Source organism: Polypterus senegalus, chromosome 9 (genome assembly GCF_016835505.1).
Source record: "Polypterus senegalus isolate Bchr_013 chromosome 9, ASM1683550v1, whole genome shotgun sequence".
Lineage (NCBI taxonomy): Eukaryota > Metazoa > Chordata > Cladistia > Polypteriformes > Polypteridae > Polypterus > Polypterus senegalus.
Genome location: NC_053162.1, coordinates 1,232,520 through 1,252,547, shown reverse-complemented (window position 1 = coordinate 1,252,547; position 20,028 = coordinate 1,232,520). Strand labels below are relative to the sequence as shown.

At 49.8% G+C, this 20,028-nt stretch overlaps 1 protein-coding gene across 6 annotated transcripts in view; it reads right to left on the bottom strand.

Moving 5' to 3' along the window:
• Nucleotides 1-20,028, bottom strand: part of LOC120535056 (rap guanine nucleotide exchange factor 1-like) — a 93,969-nt gene that overhangs the window by 65,445 nt on the left and 8,496 nt on the right. For 4 of the 6 annotated variants that reach the window (XM_039762577.1, XM_039762579.1, XM_039762580.1 and 1 more), the window contains exon 1: nucleotides 1,793-1,893. The exons of 1 other annotated variant lie outside the window; for it this stretch is intronic. In XM_039762577.1, coding sequence (XP_039618511.1) covers nucleotides 1,793-1,841 — 49 coding nt within the window. In that variant the 5' untranslated portion in view covers nucleotides 1,842-1,893. Of the gene's footprint in view, nucleotides 1-1,792; nucleotides 1,894-20,028 lie in introns of those variants that run through there. One more of the 6 variants, XM_039762582.1, reaches the window with a different exon arrangement.

Genomic DNA, 20,028 nt, shown 5'->3' with positions numbered 1-20,028 from the left:
TTACAAAAGCCCATCAGCTAATATCAGTGAGTCTTCACAGGCTCCTTAAACACACTGAGGGGGGCACAAATATCAAATGAAGGTGGGCAGGCGAAGTGACTTACTCGAGGTCACACCGTGCCAGTAGCCGAACTCCTTCACCGCTACCCCACACTGTTCTCCTGCCGGGGGGTCTCTTTTTACCTTTGACTTTTCTGACAGACTGCGCTTTACTACTGAATATTCACTCCTGGAAATTTCAAAAATCAGATGCAATGGCATTGAAAAGATAAGGACAGGCGTGATGATGCCAGTGAATGCCAACCAACAGGGGGTGCCAACAGGATACGGACTAACTCAAAAGTGAAAAACTGGACCCCGTCACAACACTCCCCTCTACTCAGGGCACAGAGTATGAATAGAGTGGGCACAGTCACATGGCGCGACAGACCAGCACCGCGTCTCAACCTTCATGCCCTCGAGGCTCAGTTTTACCTTTTAAAGATCACCGACGACCCACGGATAGCATCTGAAGACTGGAGGTTCCCCTTAGTTAGGTGGGTTTCCAATTGTTGAAACTAATGTGATTTGAAAAATAAAAAAGGGGGTTGTACTAAGGTGGTCCCCCTTTGAAACGGGGAACATAAACATGCGGCCCTGTTGATCTGATTGGCTGTCCCAATGGGCGAGGAGTAAAATAGACCACCTGAAACAACCACTCAAGACCCCTTGAGAAACCACCATCTGTACAGGGATGGTCTCCAGACTGCGCCAAAGAGAACGGCGTTAATGCTGAAGTTCTGTGGACCGCCCACCAGAAGGCAGTGTCGACACACACAATGCCGCCCCGCCCCTTCCTGTCTAGTCACCCAATAAATGCCACCATCAACTTCAACCTGGCAAATGAATGGGGATGCCAAGCTGGAACCCCAACCCTTGATTTGATCACTTGTGCCATCTTGACAATCCAAACACACACACACACACACACACAGTACGTTAAGGTTCTCAAACAGTGCGCCGCTCTTCTCCACTTGGGGTACAAACACTATGGAGAGAAACTCCAAGGGGTATTCAACCTTGAGTAACTCTGAGGGGGTCCCTCCAGCCCCCCGGTCTTAAACAGAGAGTAGCTGTTAACAGTTAATTACCAGAGGAGACATCTTACAGTGCCCCGCAAAGTCCGAGGACCACTACAGTACACGCACACACACTGTCTGTTATATAGTGCCTTTCATTTCCAGCCGCTCCCTTTCCTCCCGTAATTTCTTTTTATCCCAAACAGGACACACACAGTCTCTCATTTATAACCTCGTCACATAACATTGAAATGAAGGGCAGCGTGTAACAGAGAGACAGACTTGAACCGAGCGGTGCTGTGTAACAGATGGCGCTCTAGAAGATGAAAGGCACTATATAAGACAGACAATTAAAAGAGAAAGGCACTATACAGCAGATGACAACAAATGACACCCACTATAGAAGACAATTAGAAATAAGAAGGGCTACAACCGAAAGGAACTCTGCAACAGACAGGAGTGAAAGGAGCTATACAAGAGAATTGAAAGGCGCTATATACAGTAGATAATTAAATATTGTGCCTTTTATTTTCTAATTATCTGCCTTCCATTTCTCATTATCTATGACACAGGGCTGTCACCTGTAGAGTGACCAAACACAGGACACATGCAGGATGACCCCAGATAGCCAAGCACCAGGCCAGCCCGGGTGATGAACAAATGATAAACTGTGAGGGGGCTTCATCTGCACCACCCCATGCAGGCCTCAGACACAAGAAGTAGGAAACACTCACCAGGTGAGGCACCAGGACACGGGATCATCCCGCCAGAGCCCATGCCCATTACCCACGGCACAGGAACGCTTCACTATTTAAACACGCATGTCACCTTCCTGGCCACAAAGCCACCTTGGACAGTCCCCAAGTCCGCCTGCAGATATCCGGACGACAAACTCCTCTGACGGCTCGGCCATCTGTTGCTCGAGGCCCAAAGTCTTCACAGACAGAAATACTCAGCTGACCACGCCTGGCACCACGAGCACAGGGGGGTGGCAGTGCCTCTCCGATGTGACCACACAGTTTTCTCCAGTGCCTAAATAAGTAACAGCTGATGTCATCTCCCTGCACACACCACGGTGACTCAGAACTCGCACCTCTAAATATAGGCCACCAAAACGGCTTTGTCACACACCAATCGGCTCAACTCGGCATCCACAGCGCCGCCCACCCGCACCCACCGGACCTTCCAGATGAGCGATGGCTGAGACTTTCTTCTTCTCACCATTCAAATGGGCACTACGGATTGACACTGTGCCACCCGAGAGGAAATGGCAGCAAAAGAGGATGCAGACAGGAAGTGCTGAGGGCAAAGTGAAGAAACGTGGCGAGGGGCGGGCACTACACAAACAGCTTCAGCAGATATAGAGCCTTTCACAGGCACCACCATCACACGAATACTACAAGGGATGAGCAACAAGATGCTGGGAAAATGGCAGCACCAAGGTGACATGTGGCCCCTTTAAATGGTGGCCGGCCAGACCGCTTTGAGAGACTCAGGACTCACATGATGGGACAATCCCAGAAAACTTCCAACTATCATAAGGACCTGGCAGATGGTCCTGGACCCTAAAGCCATGCAGGTCAAGGTGATCACCACCTCAGAATGGGTTTACACTGACAAGGTGTCACACTGATTGGCACTGCAGATGCAGTGTTGTGCAGTTCTTCTCCCAGGGTCTGGGTGGGCTTTCCCTCTTACATTACCCTCATATTGTGCTGGTAAGCTTAACTGGGGAGCCGCGCCTACCCAGTAGTGAATGGGCAGGTCATCCATGGCAGTTTTCCACCTTGTGCCAAGCACTGCCAACAGACCCTGAATTGGATTACGCTGGCATGTGTTTGGAGTGTGCAGTCAGCAAAGACTGCCGAGTCACCCTGGGTTGTGCCCAGTGCTGCCAGGGTGGGCTCTGGCTCACCACATCTCTGAATTGTATTAAGTGGGTCTGAGGAGGTGTGGGTGTGCCCAGCAATGAACTGGCACCCTATCCTGGCTTGGCTTTAGTCTCACTTCCAGGGCAGTGCAATTCTTCCCACGGACCCAAAAATGACATCAGCTGGCATCAGAACATGGATGGAAACCTGAGAAGGTGGCACCTCTGAATGTCAGCCCTGAGTGAAATCCTCACAATTTGTACAGGTATTTGCTAGTGGTGCCCAGCACTGCCACGTCCACAATTAATGGATGGCAGCGCACACACAGACCCTACAGGGGCAGCAGTGGGATGGCAGCCAAGGACACGGAAGGCTAACGGAGCCCTGGATGTTCATCACGCTGGTCAGACAGTCGAGGAAGAATGTCACCGGACTTGCGACTGCAGGAACGCCGTCAGGGGGACAGAAATGAAAACTGCTTTTCTAGCTCTCTTATATAGCGCCTTGCATTTCAAAATATTCTTAAGTGTCTTAGTCACCTGCTATATAGTGCCTTTCACTTCTTCTTACATCTCTTATATGATGCTTTTCATTTCTAGTCTTTCATTATTCTAATTATCTATCGTGTGGAGTGCCTTTCATTTCCAGTCATCTGCTATATAGCGCCTTTCATTTCTAATTATTCTGTCTGTCATATACTGTAGTGCCTGCCTTTCATTATTTAATGACCTCTCTTCAGTGGAGCCTTTCATTTATTTTTAATGACTTATCTTACACCACGTCTAACTGTGGACCTGCCGGTGACCCTGGCACACACTTCCAAGGAATGGATAAGGCAATGGATTAGGGAGGCTCCTGCCTTGCAACCCGTACCTCCATAATGGATGGATGATGGCGGCATGCCAACAAATGGGCCCTGCAAAATGCCATGTTGGGTCCTTCGCCGTGCCTGATGCTGCTGTGATGGGCTTCATCCTCCTGTGAATTAACTCGGTACCAATTGAGGAGGTCTCATAATAAATGGACCAATCATGGGCAAGGGAATTGGCATCGCATCTCATCTCAGGTTGGTTCTTGCCTTGTGCCCGGTGAACCTGAAATGGGTCTGAACGTGGATGGACACTGATAAAGTGCAACGGAATGGACACCAGTTCCAGCACCGATTTCTGCCTCATGCCCAGTGCTGCCATGGTAGTCTCTGTCTGCCTGTGAACCCTGTGACAATGAATGGAGGATGCCCTGTGACAGAATGTGCCCTGCAATAGACTGGCATCCCATCCTGGGGTGGTTCCTGCCTTGCCCCCCATGTGAACTCAGATTGGGTGGAGTGGGTTGGAGGTGACGCCCAGGGGTCTGGAGGGTCTGCAGAGCTCAGGGTGTCACACTGGGATTTCTGGACCAGCAGACCATTAGAGTGGCACCGGTGTGCCCAGCAGCGAAGCCACCACCTTTTAAGATGCCAGGTCAGTCTGAGTGATTCACATCACCGCCTGAGGCTATCACGTGACCCCAGAGTGGCATCTGCAAAGAGGCCTGATTGCTAATCAAACGTGCGGCGGCACACACTGGCCTGAGGCTCTTGTTGCGCCCGCCATACACAGCCATCGCAGAGACCCTGGCACTCACTGGGGTCCAGCCTGCAGCCCCCCCGGCGACACATTTTATTGCTCCCTTTTCTTCATTCTCTGCCTTCTTGAACGGATGCCAGCTCCTTATCCGTGACTGCAGGGCGACACTTTAAACTCCACTCGGCTCGACTCCCATGACTTCATAGCTTCGGGCGGCAGGGTGGTACAGCCGAGCCTTTTCTTGTGAAAGCTCCCGTGGCAGCCTGAACTTCACTTCCCTGTTTTTGTAACGTCTGCCTGCCTGGCTCACCTGTTGGGGTGCACACCAAGCTGCCATCTGGCATGTGGCACAGCCATGTAGATGGCTCTGCAAGAGACAAAGCTGGTAAGTGCAACATTGTGGCAGATGCCAGTGCCTGGGACCCCCAGTGCACTTGAAGGGATCTCCTCAGATTCAAGATTACGTGAACTAAGCAAACTTGGGGCAGAACTTGGCACAACACTTGGGCAAATCAAACACCACACAATCAGGGAGCGTCTTCAGACTGCAGGAGGAAAACCAGATGAACACAAGGGGGGCACAGAGACTAAGCAGGGACCCTGCCACCTGCACCTTTCTACAGAGTGCCAGACCAGCAAGTAAAAGTTCACGTGGACGTCTGGGTCTTCTTAATGGGCACGATGAAGCAAGACGCTTGCACCAGACCGCACTTCTCTGCCATACCTCACTGTCCTCTCGCTTACAGCACAGTGCCACTTGGCAGAGCTTTGGTAGTGGCAGCCATACAGCAGCTGTGACCAGGGCAGACTGGACCTGTCATCAAACTCAAATCTGATTGGCTGGCTGACTGAGAATGGAGTCCCCGCTGACGCGGCAAACTCTGGTGAAACCACCGAAGGGAAGCTGGCATCGTGGCCCGGAGAGTTTGTCACTTCACCCCAGACCATGGCAGTCCACCAACAAGGCTCACATCACCCACCTAGTGAGTAGGTCACTCCTGTCCTGTCCTGCGAGTCCAATGAAATGCTGACCAGCGTGTGCTAAACCACATGCCCCACGTCACCAGTCTCCAGTGCCAGGAGGACTGAAACACACAGCGCTTACCTTTAAGCCCCATGGAATCCCTGAGCACATCGCCCTCTAGTGTATTTGATTAGGGTCCTTATTGTCCTGGGCACAACATGTGCCACATCGCCACTGCCCAGTGCCATCATTAGCGAGTACAAACACCTGACCTTGAAACGCTGGTGAAAACCCCGATTACGGCGCCCCCTAGTGTCTCAAGGTATACAGGTATATATAAGTGGGAGGGGCCATTTATATCGTACTTGCCACATGCCAACCAACATGTGCCACATCGCCACTGCCCAGTGCCATCACTAGCAAGTACAACCACCTGACCTTGAAACGTCTGTGAAGTCCCTGGCTACAGCGCCACCTAGTGTCTGAACTTTGTTACGGGTTTATATAAATAGACAGGGCCTGGTGGGTCGGAGGAGCAGCAGCCTAATGGGCAGGTGGTCCTCACGTTGTGTCTCCTCCTCATAGGACATTCGCTAATGTAGTGATGCGTCTGTTGTCTCGGGTAACTCGGTGGCTTGTGTGTGACTCGTGTTTTCTGAGCCTCCTCATTTCCTTGTCTAGGTGGTCCGTCATCCTTCTACTCGTGTAGATTTTTGGAGACCCTTTTCTACCTCGGGTTCTGTCCTGCTCTTCTCCTAGTATAGTTGGATGGCTTAATCTCACATTTCAAATCTTAACGAACGCCAGTCAGACCTGCCAGTTGTTTATATGCCCCTCGGCCCGTGTCCTGCTGATACTTCTGTCCCCCACTGTATAACAGCTATGAAAGGGGCTATATAACGTAGTGTAGACAGACTGATGGAAATAAAAGGCATTATACAGTATAATGAAGACTGATAAGGAGGGTGCTTTACGACAGATAGACATGAAAGGCGCTATATAATGTAGATAGTCACATATGATAGAGGACGTGAAAGGCGCTCCATGTTTGACAAAGATTGCTATGAAAGGCACTATATAATAGTAAGATCAATAAATGTGAAAGGTGCAATATGATAGCTAAATATTAGAAGTGCTACATGATAGATAAATACCAATGAAAGGCACTACATGTGAGACAGACACTTTCTGATAAAGACAGATGTCACATGACCCTATTAAATATGAAAGGTGCTATATAACGTGGTGTAGACAGACTGATGGAAATGAAAGGCGCTATATAATGCAGGCAGACAGACAGATATGAATGGTCCTAAGTGGCAGAAACAGCAGAGGTGACAGGTGCTTTATGATGGACAGACAGACAGACAGACAGATCTGAAAGGCACTATATAATAGTTAGATCAGTTGATATGAACGGTGCTCTATAATGTAGACAGACAGACAGACATGTAGGGGGCTACATGGCAGATATCCATACTGACACGCCTGTCTCTTACCAGCCTAATCCAGCCCAGGGCCACAGCAGTCCACCTAAAGCAGGCCAATTCAGAATCACCAATTACCATTGGTGGTCCGCCCAGATGTCGATTGGACTATAGACCTGTGACATAAGTGCCATATCATGTGCCCTCCTCTGCAGTTCTAATGAGCCAGTTCGAAAATGTGTGGCTCACCCATCACCCCCAAGCACTTCTCAAATCTCTTAATCTCCCGCCCACCTTGTCACCTGCTTTTAATGCCCGCCGGTGGCACTTCCTGCCAAAACAAAACCCAACTCCACTCCACGCTCTTACGTCCTCTGCCATACTGATACAATCCACCTTTGTGATCTGCGATGCCTGGGTGTGCCCCGACGCGGGGCCAGGGCGTGCCCGCGTCACAGCCGTGTCATTAACAATTCCAGGGGCCTTGGAGTCCCTCCCTGTGCCAAAAGGAAGCCGCCTTGCAAACAAAAGAAGCGGCGAAGGGGCCCACATCCTAGCGCTGTGTGAAAGGCGTCCCCGGGCAGCGGCCGCACACTCTAATCTTCAATTTGCTTATCGCTTAAGAAAATTCAAAGCTGGCGAGGGCACAATGGCCGGCCGTATGAATAACAGGAAGTCCATTTCGGCGCGCTTATGAATGACTGAGCCTTCCAGGTCCCGTTCTCATCTGGGCGCTGACACTTTTCCCTGGAGAAAGCGTCACTTCTTATTGAGATGAGAGGGGGGCAAAAAGAAGGAGCTCCAATTTATTTTAAAGAGAAAGAGCACATAAAAGGTTAAGGCCGTGCCCTTCCTGCCAGTCAGCGCCACCCGACAAACAGCACTGGGCGTCCAACGGTCGACACGTAACCACAGCTCAAAGGGACTCCACTCCGGCTTGCGGCTCGAACCCGATTCGCTTCCTTAACTGTTCACATTAAATGTGGCGAGTGATCCAAATACGATGCCAGTGGGAACAGAACTCCATCCTGAATGTGCCCTGCATGGCCAAACCAATGCGACCTAACGGACCCCTGGGACCACCAGCAGCACAACATCTGAAAAACAAATACAGCGCCTGCTTTGCACGGAGTTCTCTGTAATCCTGTTACATGTTGGGAAATGAAGGCGCTTTCTAAATATGAGGGATTCTGAGAAATTCATTCCTGCGTTTATTTCTAGTAGGATTGACGACTGCAATGCGGCGTTCACTGGATGTTCAGACTGTTCTTTATTCAGCCTCCCGTTAATCCAAAATGCTGCTGCAAGAATTATTACAAGAACAAGAAATACAAACACGTAACTCCAGTTCTGAAATCCTTACACTGGCGCCCGGTTAAGTTTAGGGCAGACTTCAAAATCCTCCGTTTAACATATAAAGCATTAGACGGCCGACTTATCTGAACTTATCATGACTTACAAACCTGAGCGCACATTAAGATCTCAAGATGGCGGTCTGCTTAGGAGTCCAAGGGTTAATAAAATAACAGTGGGAGGTCGAGCTTTTAGTTACAGAGCCCCCTCAACTGTGCGGTGGTCTGCCTGCCACTGTAAGAGATGCCCCTTCGGTCTCAGTTTTTAAAGACTCACCACTTGAGTTTAGCACACCCTGACTAGAGCTGCTGATTAACTGTACAGACTGTCATCAGCACTAAGACAGAAGTCACATGACAGTTAGACTTTGTTACTCACCCTCACCTATTCTGTTTCTCTTCTCGTTTCTCTAATGTGCCACTTGATGCCACGGCCCACCTGCCAAGTTGTTTTGCCTGCCTGTGGTAAAGTCATCCCTGATGGAGGATCACAGGAATCATGGGAAAGAGGGGTCCTTTTATAGGATTAGCGCTCTTTCAGCTGTGGAATGGCCAACTGGGGGAGGCAGCATGATGGCTGAGGTCTCCAGGACTCTAAACAAATCCAAATTATATTATGGGATATCATCTACTGTTAAATTCTGCTCTGTACTTGTAATATTTAGATTTTTATACTGTACTGAGGATTTGTTCTGTTCTGTGTATTGTGTTGCATTGACCTCCTTTTTCTTTTTGACCCCCACTGCACACCCAACCTACCTAATAGGGGGTCTCTCTTTGAACTGCCTTTCCCAGGTTTCTTCCATTTTTGCCCTACTAGGGTTTTTTTTGGGATTTTTTCCTTGTCTTCTCAGAGAGTCAAGGCCGGGGGGCTGTCAAGAGGCAGGGTTCTCTTAAAGGCCATTGCGGCACTTCTTGTGTGATTTTGGGCTACACAAAAATAAATTGTACTGTATTGTATCAATCGACTACACGGTGCCCTCTGTTTCTGACTATGGAGGTCTGTGAGGGTTCTGAGCGGCGAGTCTGTGCCCAGTGAAGGGCGCTATACACCTGTCAACAAATGGAGACGGCTGACCGACTGTCTGTGCGTATAAAACAAACCTGAAAGCAACAGCAGGGGACCTCCGGCCTTTGACAGAGCAGACCTTCCGACCGCAGCTACGAATCCTTCATGGCAAACCTCACGTCTCACCTCCCAGTGGCAGGGAAGGGGTGGCCTGTGCCAGCAGTCAGTCAGGGCGGGGCGCAAGTTTTAGTGAGGGGGTCATATAACGAAGTGTGTCCAGAGCCAACAGTGGGGCAGGCAGGGGCTGAAGGCTTTTGGGGGTTCGGTGCCCTCGGGGACAGGGGATGCCCGCTTACCACCAAACTCAAAATTGCCGAGCATCACGCTTGAGATTCACAAGTCAACAATGAAGAACCAGCTGGGATGATGGGGGGTCCTCTGAAAGTCAACACTGAAGAAGTGCCCAAAACAAGCCCTTGGGTGTCACTCCTCCGCACACCCACTGTCCAGCAGGTGACACACGTGAGCATCTTGTAATTTGTGTGTCTGTTCAATTGGCTCACGACTTTGGGGGGGTGATGTGTATGAACGACCCTTCAAGGTCCTCCACTACCGTAATATCAAGGACCAGGCGCCATCTCGTGTCCAGGGGACCCCTCCCCACCCCATACTGTTTCAACGTGATTGGAACTTCACGGCTATGAGGAGACAAGCAGTGCGTAGTGCGGACCCTCGACTTCATGGAGGGGTATTATATTGAGGCGATCGAGACTTCACGGGGGACCGTATTGTTTCTGGGACTTCACAGGGGCACAACCTCCCCCACCATTGTTTTTGTCACACTCTGGACCCCTTTAATTACTTTAAAGTGACTGGGACTTCATGACCATCACGAGGTAATCAGTGCGTGGTGCAGACCCCGGACTTCACAGTGGACCCCCTCACCACCCCTGTCTGCTTCGACGCGATCAGGACTTCACATCTATCAAGAGGGACGCAGTGCTTAGTGCCCCCGGGGGGGCTGCAGTACGACAGGGGGTTTTGGAGCTATGTGATAAGCTAGTATTGATACCGAAGTCAAACCCACTCGGCCCACTTCTACCGTCCAGGTGAATCATGGAGGGTCTTTAGAATTCTTAATTACACAGGTAGGGCTGGAGGTTGGCTTGGCTTACAGCTCATCGGTTGTCGTGTCTCGTTGTTCAGTGGTCTCCTCCATTGGTCTGTTTAGGTCTCAAAACAGTTAATCGAATATCGATGCCAGGAGCAGGTGAACACGGATGGTCTTTTTTCCCCCATGTATGCCCATCGCTCGGTGGCCTTTTCCAGGAGACTTGGTTATGCTGTATTGCATTGCCAACAGAACCCAAGCCCCCCAGTTTCACAATAAAGCCAACTAAATGCCACAGGCTTGGAGTGAATAAGAAGAAAAGAAGCCGACCCCCAAGTCCCTTCCCAGTGCTGACCCAGACAGATTCCTTTGACGGGAGGAAGTGCTCAGAGCAGGTGGTGGGAGTGAACAGGCCGGGCACGCATTCCCAGACGCCCTCTCAATCTGGGGTGAGGTGGGCTACGCCAGCCTGTTCAGCTCAATCCAATTCAGTTTAGTTCTGTACAGCCCCGCGCTGCAGCACAGAGCAGGGCACAAGGCTCCAGTCCAGTCGCCCCACTTACCCTTCGCCAACATGACCCAAGTTCACAGCTCCAAGCAGACTGACCACCCGACATGGCAGCCCACTCCACAATAGTTAACAGAAATGCCAGGGTGACCTACAAGTTCAGATTCTTTACAACCCGACAACACGTCTGGTGCCTCAGCCGCTGCACCACCACACTGCCCACCAGGCGAACTCGTGGAACTTCAGTGGATTTGGGAGAAAAGGAAGGAAGGAAGGAAGGAAGGAAGGAAGGAAGAGAACGTGTGTGGAACGGCAACGCAAAGAGAAACAGCTGAGGAGCCCCCGGCTGCCTGACGACTTAGATTTCACTACGCAGGGCGCATACTTCACAGCAAGTGGCACTGCAGGTCAAATTTCCATGGCAGCAAATGTCAGAGAGGATCCCCCACCGCGTCCGTCGGCCTGGAGATGACAAGGCTCTTCTGGACTTCACCGTCTCGGTCAAATAACTCCCAGTGGAGCAGGGCTGCCTTTTTATATGGACGCTAATCTGGGGACTGGACTGAACCCACCACTCAGCCGAGACCCCCTTCATCAGCTGCTGTTCTAATAATTGTACTCAATTTGTGAAGAGACTTCCATGGGGAAAAAGTGGGCTAAAAGACAAGGAGCCAGCAGAGGAACCAGCAATGGAGACGAGATGAGCCAAGCTGGGGAGGTTCAACACCTCAGTGGCATCAGCCTGAAGAGCTGGAAGTGAGAGGCTGCGGGCTGAGGACGATGCCAAGCTCCACTGGCGTTGAACCAACACATGTAATTCTTATGTAGAAGCAAGGAATGGCAGACATGGTGAGATGAAGCGGTTTGATGGGCTGTGCCTTTTAAAAAAAGTGTCCCGTAGCCAAGTGACAACTACATGACATGCAGCAGGAAGAATTCAGAGAGGATGACATCCATCGATGGGTCGGAAATCCAAACTCACTCCTAATGGGCGCCTTATACAGACCCGCAAGTCAAAAAGTCATTTCAGGAGAGCAAACCGTGCTGTGAAAAAGTATTTGCCCCCCCTTTTTTTGGACATTTGTCACAATGAATGATGTCAAATTTTTTTTATTTTTTTATACAGCATGTAATATTCGATAAAAAATCTCAGAACACCACTTTTAATTGGCCACTTCAAATATTTAAGTCCCAAAGTCACCCAACTCCTGTACTGCCCACCCTTCAGTCCCTCATGGAAACAGCTGATCCAACGCCATGGATAGAGGACAGCTGACCCTGTTGGACCTCCAAATGCTGACCCTCACCATTAGAGTGCGGAGGTTTCTAGAAGACTGCATGGCCTTCTCCGTTAAAGGAAACTGCAGAATAAATGAGCAAAAAGTGACAAATGGGGAATGCTTGGAACATCTTACTGGGAAAGGCCAGCCTCCCAAAATGACCCCAAAGGACAGCAAGAAAGAAGAGCCACCCTGTGGTTCCCCCGATTGCCCCACAGGTAAAAGTTGTGAGTGGACAGGTCCGGTGATCTTGGTGGCCACAAACCTTTGCCGACAGTTTGTTCCTCTGTGAAGACATTGTGAATTTGAGAAAGTGACACGCGAGAAGTGTGACATGTCGCTCCATCCTGTTGAAAGACGGCGTACCCGCGTTCTTCAGGGGTCAATTGTGTGCAAAATTCCTCGAAGATTCCCGAATACACGGCAGTGTTGACTGTTGTCTCAAAAAATATGGGACCCACGGTCTGTGCAGCAGATACTGCACACCAGACACCAATTTTTTCATCGTGAATTTTCTACTGACCAACATCTGGTGTTCTGAGAATTTACATGTCCTGCCAGATGGAACCACACTTCGTCACTCGTGAAATATTCCAATCCTCTGTTGCAGAGAATACATCTTCCGGATCTCCTTCACGCACGTCTGTACCCACTGGCTCACAGCTTCCTTACTATGGCACAGTTGGGGCTGCTGACCCCGTCGCCATAACGAGGATCCGCAATTGCGATGGCACCCACCTGTATAATAGCTCGAGCCAGTCGGTCGGAGGTGGTTTGGTTTTTAGTGTGCCACCCTGTAGAATCAACTCTCAGCAGCAGGGCGCCCGTGTGGCACATGTGTAACTTCGCCGTCACTTTCCCTCCCTCTTCATATCTTAAATCATTCCTGAGGCAGATTGAAGACTGAAGTGCCAGCTTAAGTGAAAGTTTAAAGAAAACGTACAAAGTAATTGCAACACAAACACGGACTTAATCAGTTTTAACGTGAAAGAAGAGAAGAAGTGGGCCGCTAGGGTGGAGAAAAGAACAGCAAACACATCAACCTCTGAGCGAACAAATGCTAAACGTACAGAGAAAGAGGAGGAAAACTAGGAATTCTCAAGTCAAGTGGATTTGCAGTGCGCCGTTATCTGGTTGTCAATGACTGACGATGCCATTTTGTGCCTTCTGTGCACACTGACTGACCCAGGAGTACCTGGCGGGTGATGCCATCAACTCTCCCGTGTAAGAAGTCGGCACAGCACACTTATCCGAGATTCCGGACAGACCCTCCAAACTCAGCCTGTGTGTTTCGTTTAGAGATTCCTGCCAAACAAGTTAAGAGCTTCACATTTAATACTCACTGGTGTTTGGTGTCCGAGTTTGGGTTTCACGACAGATAAGGCTGACCCTTTTGGTTACAAACTTGGCTTGAATCCTCAACTTAACGTCTCACCTCCTAATTTCTTATTTACAGAAGAGCGACGACGATTTCCCACAGGGGAAATTTAGGAATGTGCACGATGGGTGGAAAATAGGCGATGGGATGCGAACAAGAGCCGTACAATCGATGTAACAAAAGGACTGGGCACCTGGGATTTTGCATGTTCTCCCCGTGTCTGCGTGAGTTTCCTCCCACAGTCCAAAGACATGCAGGTCAGGTGCACTGGCCATCCTAAATTGTCCCGTGTGTGTGTGTGTGTGTGTGTGTGTGTGTGTGTGTGTGTGTGTGTGTGTGCACCCTGCCCAGGGTTTGTTCATGCCTTGTGCCCTGTGCTGGCTGGGATTGGCTCCAGCAGACCCACATGACCCTATGTTAGGATATAGCGGGTAGGAAGATGACTGACTGACTGACTGACTGACTGTGGACCTGTGTGTCTGTCCAGGTGTTAGGTTTAGGAAGAACAATGATAACGTAAGGCAAAACACGTGGAAGAAGGTATAAAAAAAAAAAAACGATAATAAACTTAAGGACAATCGGCCTATTTGGAGTCGTAACAACTTACTTGCACCCGCTCTGGCCACATGAATGAGGTTTATAGCTGGAACGCTACTGACCGATAGCGGTGTGTGGGGGGCAATGGAGGAGTCAAAATAAAGAAAAAATAAATCGCCGGACACATCGGGAAACCAAAGGCGACACACCTAGGCTAGGGGGCGCTAAACCAGGCCAATGTGGTAGTAAACACGGCTGCAGTTTCTCAGAAAAACATTTCAACTATAGCAGCGGTCAGTTCAACGAGTGATGCCATAGAATGCAATGCAACAAGGGCCACAATGGGCTTTACCAGGCCCTGACTCCTGACAGCCCCCCTGCCTTGATTCTCAAAAAAAAAAAAACTTTGTAGGGAAAAATTGGACATAACCTCAGGAATGGCAGTTCAAAGAGAGACCCCCAGTCCAGGTAGGTTGGGCATGCAGTGGGTGTCAAAAAAAAAAAACACAATACAATACACAGAACAAAACACAAGCCATCCTGAATACAACATAATATTACAAGTGCAAATATTACCTCTTTAAAAGACCGGAGGGTGTGTTCCAACTACAGAGAGATCACACTCCTCAGCCTCCCTGGAAAAGTCTATTCGGGGGTCCTGGAGAGGAGGGTCCGTCGGATAGTCGAACCTCAGATTCAGGAGGAACAGTGTGGTTTTCATCCTGGTCGCTGAACAGTGGACCAGCTCTACACCCTTAGCAGAGTCCTGGAGGGTGCATGGCAGTTTGCCCAACCAGTCTACATGTGTTTGGTGGACTTGGAAAAGGCGTTCGACTGTGTCCCTCTGGGAAACGTGGGGGGAAGAAGAGAAGACTGGGGTCTCTTTCCGAATAGAAAAAGGCCACCACGTGGGGAAGGATCAGGTGCGTATTATTATACTAAGCCAAGTGGACACTCCATGTATCAAAAACACCACAAAGTCTACATTGACGAATCGGATTTGAAGTCACGTTAGACACAACAAGTGCAAACTAACTGGACGGGTGGGCTGCGGATCACCAGCATTGTGTACCCTTGAGAAAGAATGCAGATGTGTAGATGAGGCTTTCGGGAGCAGGAGTCCCGGCTTTCCACCCCAAAAAAAACCCAAACGGAAATAAAACCATCGGTGAGTAACGGCACTTCATGAGGACGCGGGGCGGGGGGGCTGAGCTTGTGAACTTAACCAGAATTGCTCATCACATCAAATTTTATTTTCGTAACATGACAGAATTTTTACTCCTGAGCTTTCTTTACAGTCACCCCTACAACTGACGTGCTAAAATAAACGTGTATTTTAAACTGTCATCCATTACATGCACGTTGTATCGGTTTGCTTTAGGGCTCCGGTGTCCTCCCTCATAGAGATCTGCCAGGCCACGAAACTCCTAAGAGGTGCCGAGATTTGACGTCAAATGAGAAAGGCACTGCTACTGAGTGGCGATTAGCACTTGACAAGTCCCAATGCCACTGAACTCTGTACACAGAGGGTCCCAACGCTAGGAGGTTGGCACAGTCAGGCATAATCTCAGTGGTGCTGGAGGGGGTGACGTACTGCATCACGTACACATTAGACTGTCACTTACCTCCGTACACAGGGCCAAGTGGAGCCGATGAGCCTTATTGCATCAAGTCAATTGGGACTTCACAAACTTCATGGCTGTCAAGAGGGTAGCAGTGGGCAGAGTGGCGCAGCTGTGTGGCACACCAGGGAGTCTGAAGCAATACTGGGGGATTTTGAGTTATCCGTCACTTGTTTCAGAACCTTTTTAGCACCGCTAATGAGGTCCGAAGGGTGGCATCGATACCAAAGTCAAAATTTCAGTACTGAGCCAACACTAGTCCTGACACACTAGACGGTGGCGCCAGAGAGTGGTGACACGTGGCAGACAAGAAGGCCGCTACAAACCTAAATCAGAACTTGAGGGTGACACAGTCAGGGGGTGCCATCAGTAACAGGCCTCAGGCACTAGAGGGCGAGGAGGTCAGGGGCACCATCAGTGGCTCCAGAGAATGAGATGAACTGCACGTTAAATTAGCACAACCAAGAAAGAAGGCCTTGAATTCTGTACCACCGGACAATAAGGACCCCATAAACACATAACAGAGGTCAGACACTAGGTGGTGATGTAGACCGGCGAGTTTCACGTTTCACAATTCCAAAAATCACATCCCAAATGCACTGGAGTGCCAGTTTCACTAAACTTCACGTGGCCTTTCTGCCCAACACTAGTTATCAACAGCGGCGCCACGCCAGCGTTTAGAGTCTGCAGTATGGCGGTGAGCTGGGGTGAAGAACTATTTGGTTTACTTCTAGTAAGTGGATATTCAGAGAAAAGCGGCCCAGTCATCCCAGCAGCATCAGACGCGTGCCATTTAGTCAGACCTACTGGGACAGCTGGTTTAGCGTTACTGCGGTTATTTCATCCTCCTGGCTTGTGTAATAATTATTTAGCATTTCTACCTTATGTGAATTCACGGATCTCTTTTTCTGTATGTGGTGCCTCAGGGGGCGGGGCCACTGTGATGTTTCACCTGGAGGACCGCCCTCTCATTACATATTCTAGGCTTTGAGTTTGGCATTGTAACTGTCGTAAAATCCCAAACAATATGATGCTTTCCATCTTCCACTCTAGTTTTGTGTTGTAACAAATCCACGTGTTTAGGGTACTCGTGCCCCGAGGGCTTCTTGGTACTTATGCTTCAAGACTGCACTCCGTCCTTATTGGCACGTCAGGACCTCTGTAGAGGATGTCGTGATCGGTTAACATGTCCAAAAGACGCATGCGGGTTGTGGCGTCAGGTGGAAGATGAGAGAAGGGAGGCGTTCTACTCAACGTGAATACTGAATTGATTTACCCGGAGGGCAGCCTGCCAAGTGTCGTAGTGGAATATACGGAGCCAGCCGAGTGCAGCGATTACACCAGCGGACGGCAAGAGGATCGAGTGTCTGCGGGAAGGAGTCTGGAGCGCTGGCAGCAGGACGTGACGTAAACGGTCAGTGAGCTCCCCTTTTCTATTTCCATATCCCTTTTACTTGGTGGCTTTTTTTATTTCAATCGCACTCAGCCAGCTTTGGACCGGACATTTAACACCTGCACATACGAGCGGCTTGTTTTGAATTTGTTGACCAGCTGGACATTCGGGAGGTGCGAGGGTTCTGGGTGTATGGAAGTCACATGCATTGTGATTTGTGTCACTGAGGTGCAGTGAGGTACACGGACGTGTTGTTCGGGGTCTGTCAGGGGTTGGGCTTTTATATCAGCTGTCCTGTGGTGGTCTGCAGAGTCGACTCCAACTTGGACTCGAACCCCAATTCTGGTACCACAAACCCCGACTCCTCCATTTGTAACTAGACTCCTATTTACACACACAGGGGACGTTCAAAAAGTTTCCACACTTTTGTATTTTTGTCAGAAACGGTGAAGGCGGGAGGGAGGAGTAATGATTGGTCATTAAAAAGATGACATCACAAACGAAGGCGACTACAAAGAAAAACGATGTGATTTCTTTTTGAAATTCTTAATAAATAGATAAATAAATAAACTTTTTGAACGTCCCCAGTAATATTTACAAGTTGCTGACTGAAACACTCAACACACACACTTCATCACTGCCACTGCCTGAGCAGCCTAACCTCCGACACTTCGGCTTTAAAGGCCGTGGTGATGTCGCTGTGGCTTAAAAACAACCCTAACATAAATTTACAAAATTAAAAAAGCCGCCTTGAAGAGAAAACAGTTTAATCGAATCAGAATGTGTGAGATTATGAAAGATGAATGATTAAACGTACAATTGGTAAACTTCACACACCACATTACAAGGAGTCTGCGTCGGTACATTTCTGCCGACTCCCGTAAGCCAACGAGTGCTTGAGACTCCACAGCGCCGCCCGCTGCTACGTGTATCGGGTACTCCTCACCCGCCGACTTTAGGATCACATGGGCTTACGTACAGGAATACGAATGAATACCCATCAGCCCCAACCATCAAACCACTAAGGGGAGAAGTAAATGACACTGACCGTCTCGCCACAATGGCGCCTTGTCAAAGGGGTATCTTAGATGAGGTGCGCTCCCTGGCCAAGTGTAAGGATATGAGCGATACGGACAAGGGCCAGACAACTGCCTCCGAGGCAGTACCTACCAAAAGTGGTCCAAAGGAGGACCACCACTGAACTGGCAACAGGCTCATGGGTGCCCGTCTGTTCAAAATCGCATAGAAGAGCTACTGTAGAACTTAATGACAGGCGTCAGGTTACACAAGCTGTGTAGCCATAGACTGGTCACAGTGCCCATAGCTACAATGGGCATGTGGGCATCAGAACTGGATTGTGGAGCAATGGAAGGAGGAGGTCTGGTCCAATGAAACACGATTTCGTTCAGATCACGTGGCCAGCCAGACGTGTGTGTGTTATTTACCTGGGGAAGAGATGGCAGCAGGATGCATTATGGGAAGAAGGTAACCTGGCGGAGACCGTGTGATGTTCTGGGCAGTGCTCTACTGGGAGGTCTTGGGTCCTGGCATTCATTTGTACCACCAACCTAAAGACAGTTGCAGACCAGACACACCAGTTCATGACAATGGTACTCCCTGGTGAAGGTGGTCTCACCCTGTAGAAATGGTCCAGGAATGGCTTGAGGAGCCCTGTAGATGGCGACATGCAGCTCAACGTGGATTACGGAGATCTCAAGACGTCCAAGATGGGGAGTGCAGCAAGTTGCTGTGTCATCTGACAGCCCTACAGGGTAGCCAATGAGACAGCAGGAAGACTCGACAATATAACCGCACAAGCGTAAGCTGAGGATGTGGTGGGCACACAGCTGGACTCCCGACACGAGTCACTCGAGATCTTTTCACGGATGCTTTGACGTTGCCTGCTGTTGTTCAAGCTGGGTCTTCAATGAAGCCCACTCTATTATGACATTTGTGAATCAAGTGCTTCTTGGCCATCACGACAAATACCACCAGGGAGTGGTTGGTGGAGGCAGACACCCAAATTCGACCCTTTTGGGTGGGAGGGCTCCTTTAAGGAACTGCAGTCAGTCAGTCAGAGGGGCCAGCAACCTGCAAAATTAACAAAACGCTTGCCAACGGCGCGATCCATCAGCAGTAATGCATCTGACTTCAGGTGTCAGTCGCCGGCCTGGAAACACACGCACACGCAACACACACACACGACACTCCGATAACGACAGACGAGCTGTCAGCAGGGCGAGCGCATCGCCACTCGGCTCATTAGCGACCACTGCTGCAAGAAGGACTCTCAACAGAGTGTGGGGAGCGGCCATTAAGAGTGACAAAAACATGAACGATAGTCTAATTGGGATCGCCGGGGATTACGTTTGGCCTTTATGACATCACTTGTCTCTGGAAAGGGGCCTAAATGATTCTAAATATAAAACACCAAATAGTTAATATGACATCACTGGCTCAGCCTGTCGTGACCGGAGGGGTGAGACCCCCAAAGTAGCAGGGGAGCAGACCCTCCAAATGTGTACCTGACCAACAGACTTCAAAAGTCCACCAGAGGAAGGGTCACCACTGGCAAGCGAGGCGCCTTTATAAAAATAAAAGAACATTTGTTATTTCTCAGACTTTACGCTCTGTAGCACGAGGAGCTCCGAAGAACTAAAATGGCTGCCGCCGTACCAGCCAGGTGGACGTTGGGCACTGTTGGTGGCTGAAGCGGCTGCCCACTCCCTACGTAGCGGGCTTTGAGTGCTATGGAAATGAAAACAATTCTTATTATGAATGATAAAAGCTCACAGTCCACTACAACAAGTGTAGGCGATAATGGCGAGTGGAATGAAGACCCCTGTGCACAGCCCTCTGAACCAAAGCTTGGCCCTCCCGGGTTCCAGTGACTGGCAGCGCCCCCCTCGGACCAAGACGCGTCCACCCAGGACCAAACCACAAGGCAGGC